General features: G+C 66.3%; 1 protein-coding gene across 1 annotated transcript in view; it reads left to right on the forward strand.

Annotated features, from left to right (window-relative positions):
• Positions 1 to 499, forward strand: part of LOC104528818 (POU domain, class 6, transcription factor 1) — a gene marked incomplete at its 5' end in the record, with an annotated part of 5,673 nt that overhangs the window by 2,984 nt on the left and 2,190 nt on the right. Inside the window, one exon of the mRNA XM_029086196.1 lies at positions 158 to 332. Within this exon, the coding sequence (XP_028942029.1) occupies positions 158 to 332 (175 nt within the window). The remainder of the gene's footprint in view (positions 1 to 157; positions 333 to 499) is intronic.

Genomic DNA, 499 nt, shown 5'->3' on the forward strand with positions numbered 1-499 from the left:
TTGGGGATACTGGGGGGATACTGGGGGGGATGCTGGAATCCCCTGGGATCCTTGGGGATGGCCACCGGCACCCCGGCCTTCATTAGGGAGCTAACGAAGGGGCTGCTCGTTACGGTGGGTGGGTGGTCGTGTCACGTCAGCCCCCGTGTCCCGGCAGAGCCCCCGGCCCCCAGCAGCGGCTCCGAGGAGGAGAGAATCAACCTGGAGGAGATCCGGGAATTCGCCAAGAACTTCAAGATCCGCCGCTTGTCCCTGGGGCTGACGCAGACCCAGGTGGGCCAGGCCCTGACGGCCACTGAGGGCCCGGCCTACAGCCAGTCGGCCATCTGCAGGTACCGGGAACCGGGGAACACCGGGGAACCCCGGGAACCGGGAACACCGGGAACACCGGGAACACCGGGAACCAGGGAACCGGGGAACACCGGGAACACTGGGAACCGGGAACACCGGGAACCAGGGAACAGGGGAACAACGGGAACCGGGAAAAACGGGAACACCG

The sequence above is a fragment of the Antrostomus carolinensis genome, unplaced genomic scaffold, assembly GCF_000700745.2.
Source record: "Antrostomus carolinensis isolate BGI_N321 unplaced genomic scaffold, ASM70074v2 scaffold688, whole genome shotgun sequence".
NCBI classification, from domain to species: domain Eukaryota; kingdom Metazoa; phylum Chordata; class Aves; order Caprimulgiformes; family Caprimulgidae; genus Antrostomus; species Antrostomus carolinensis.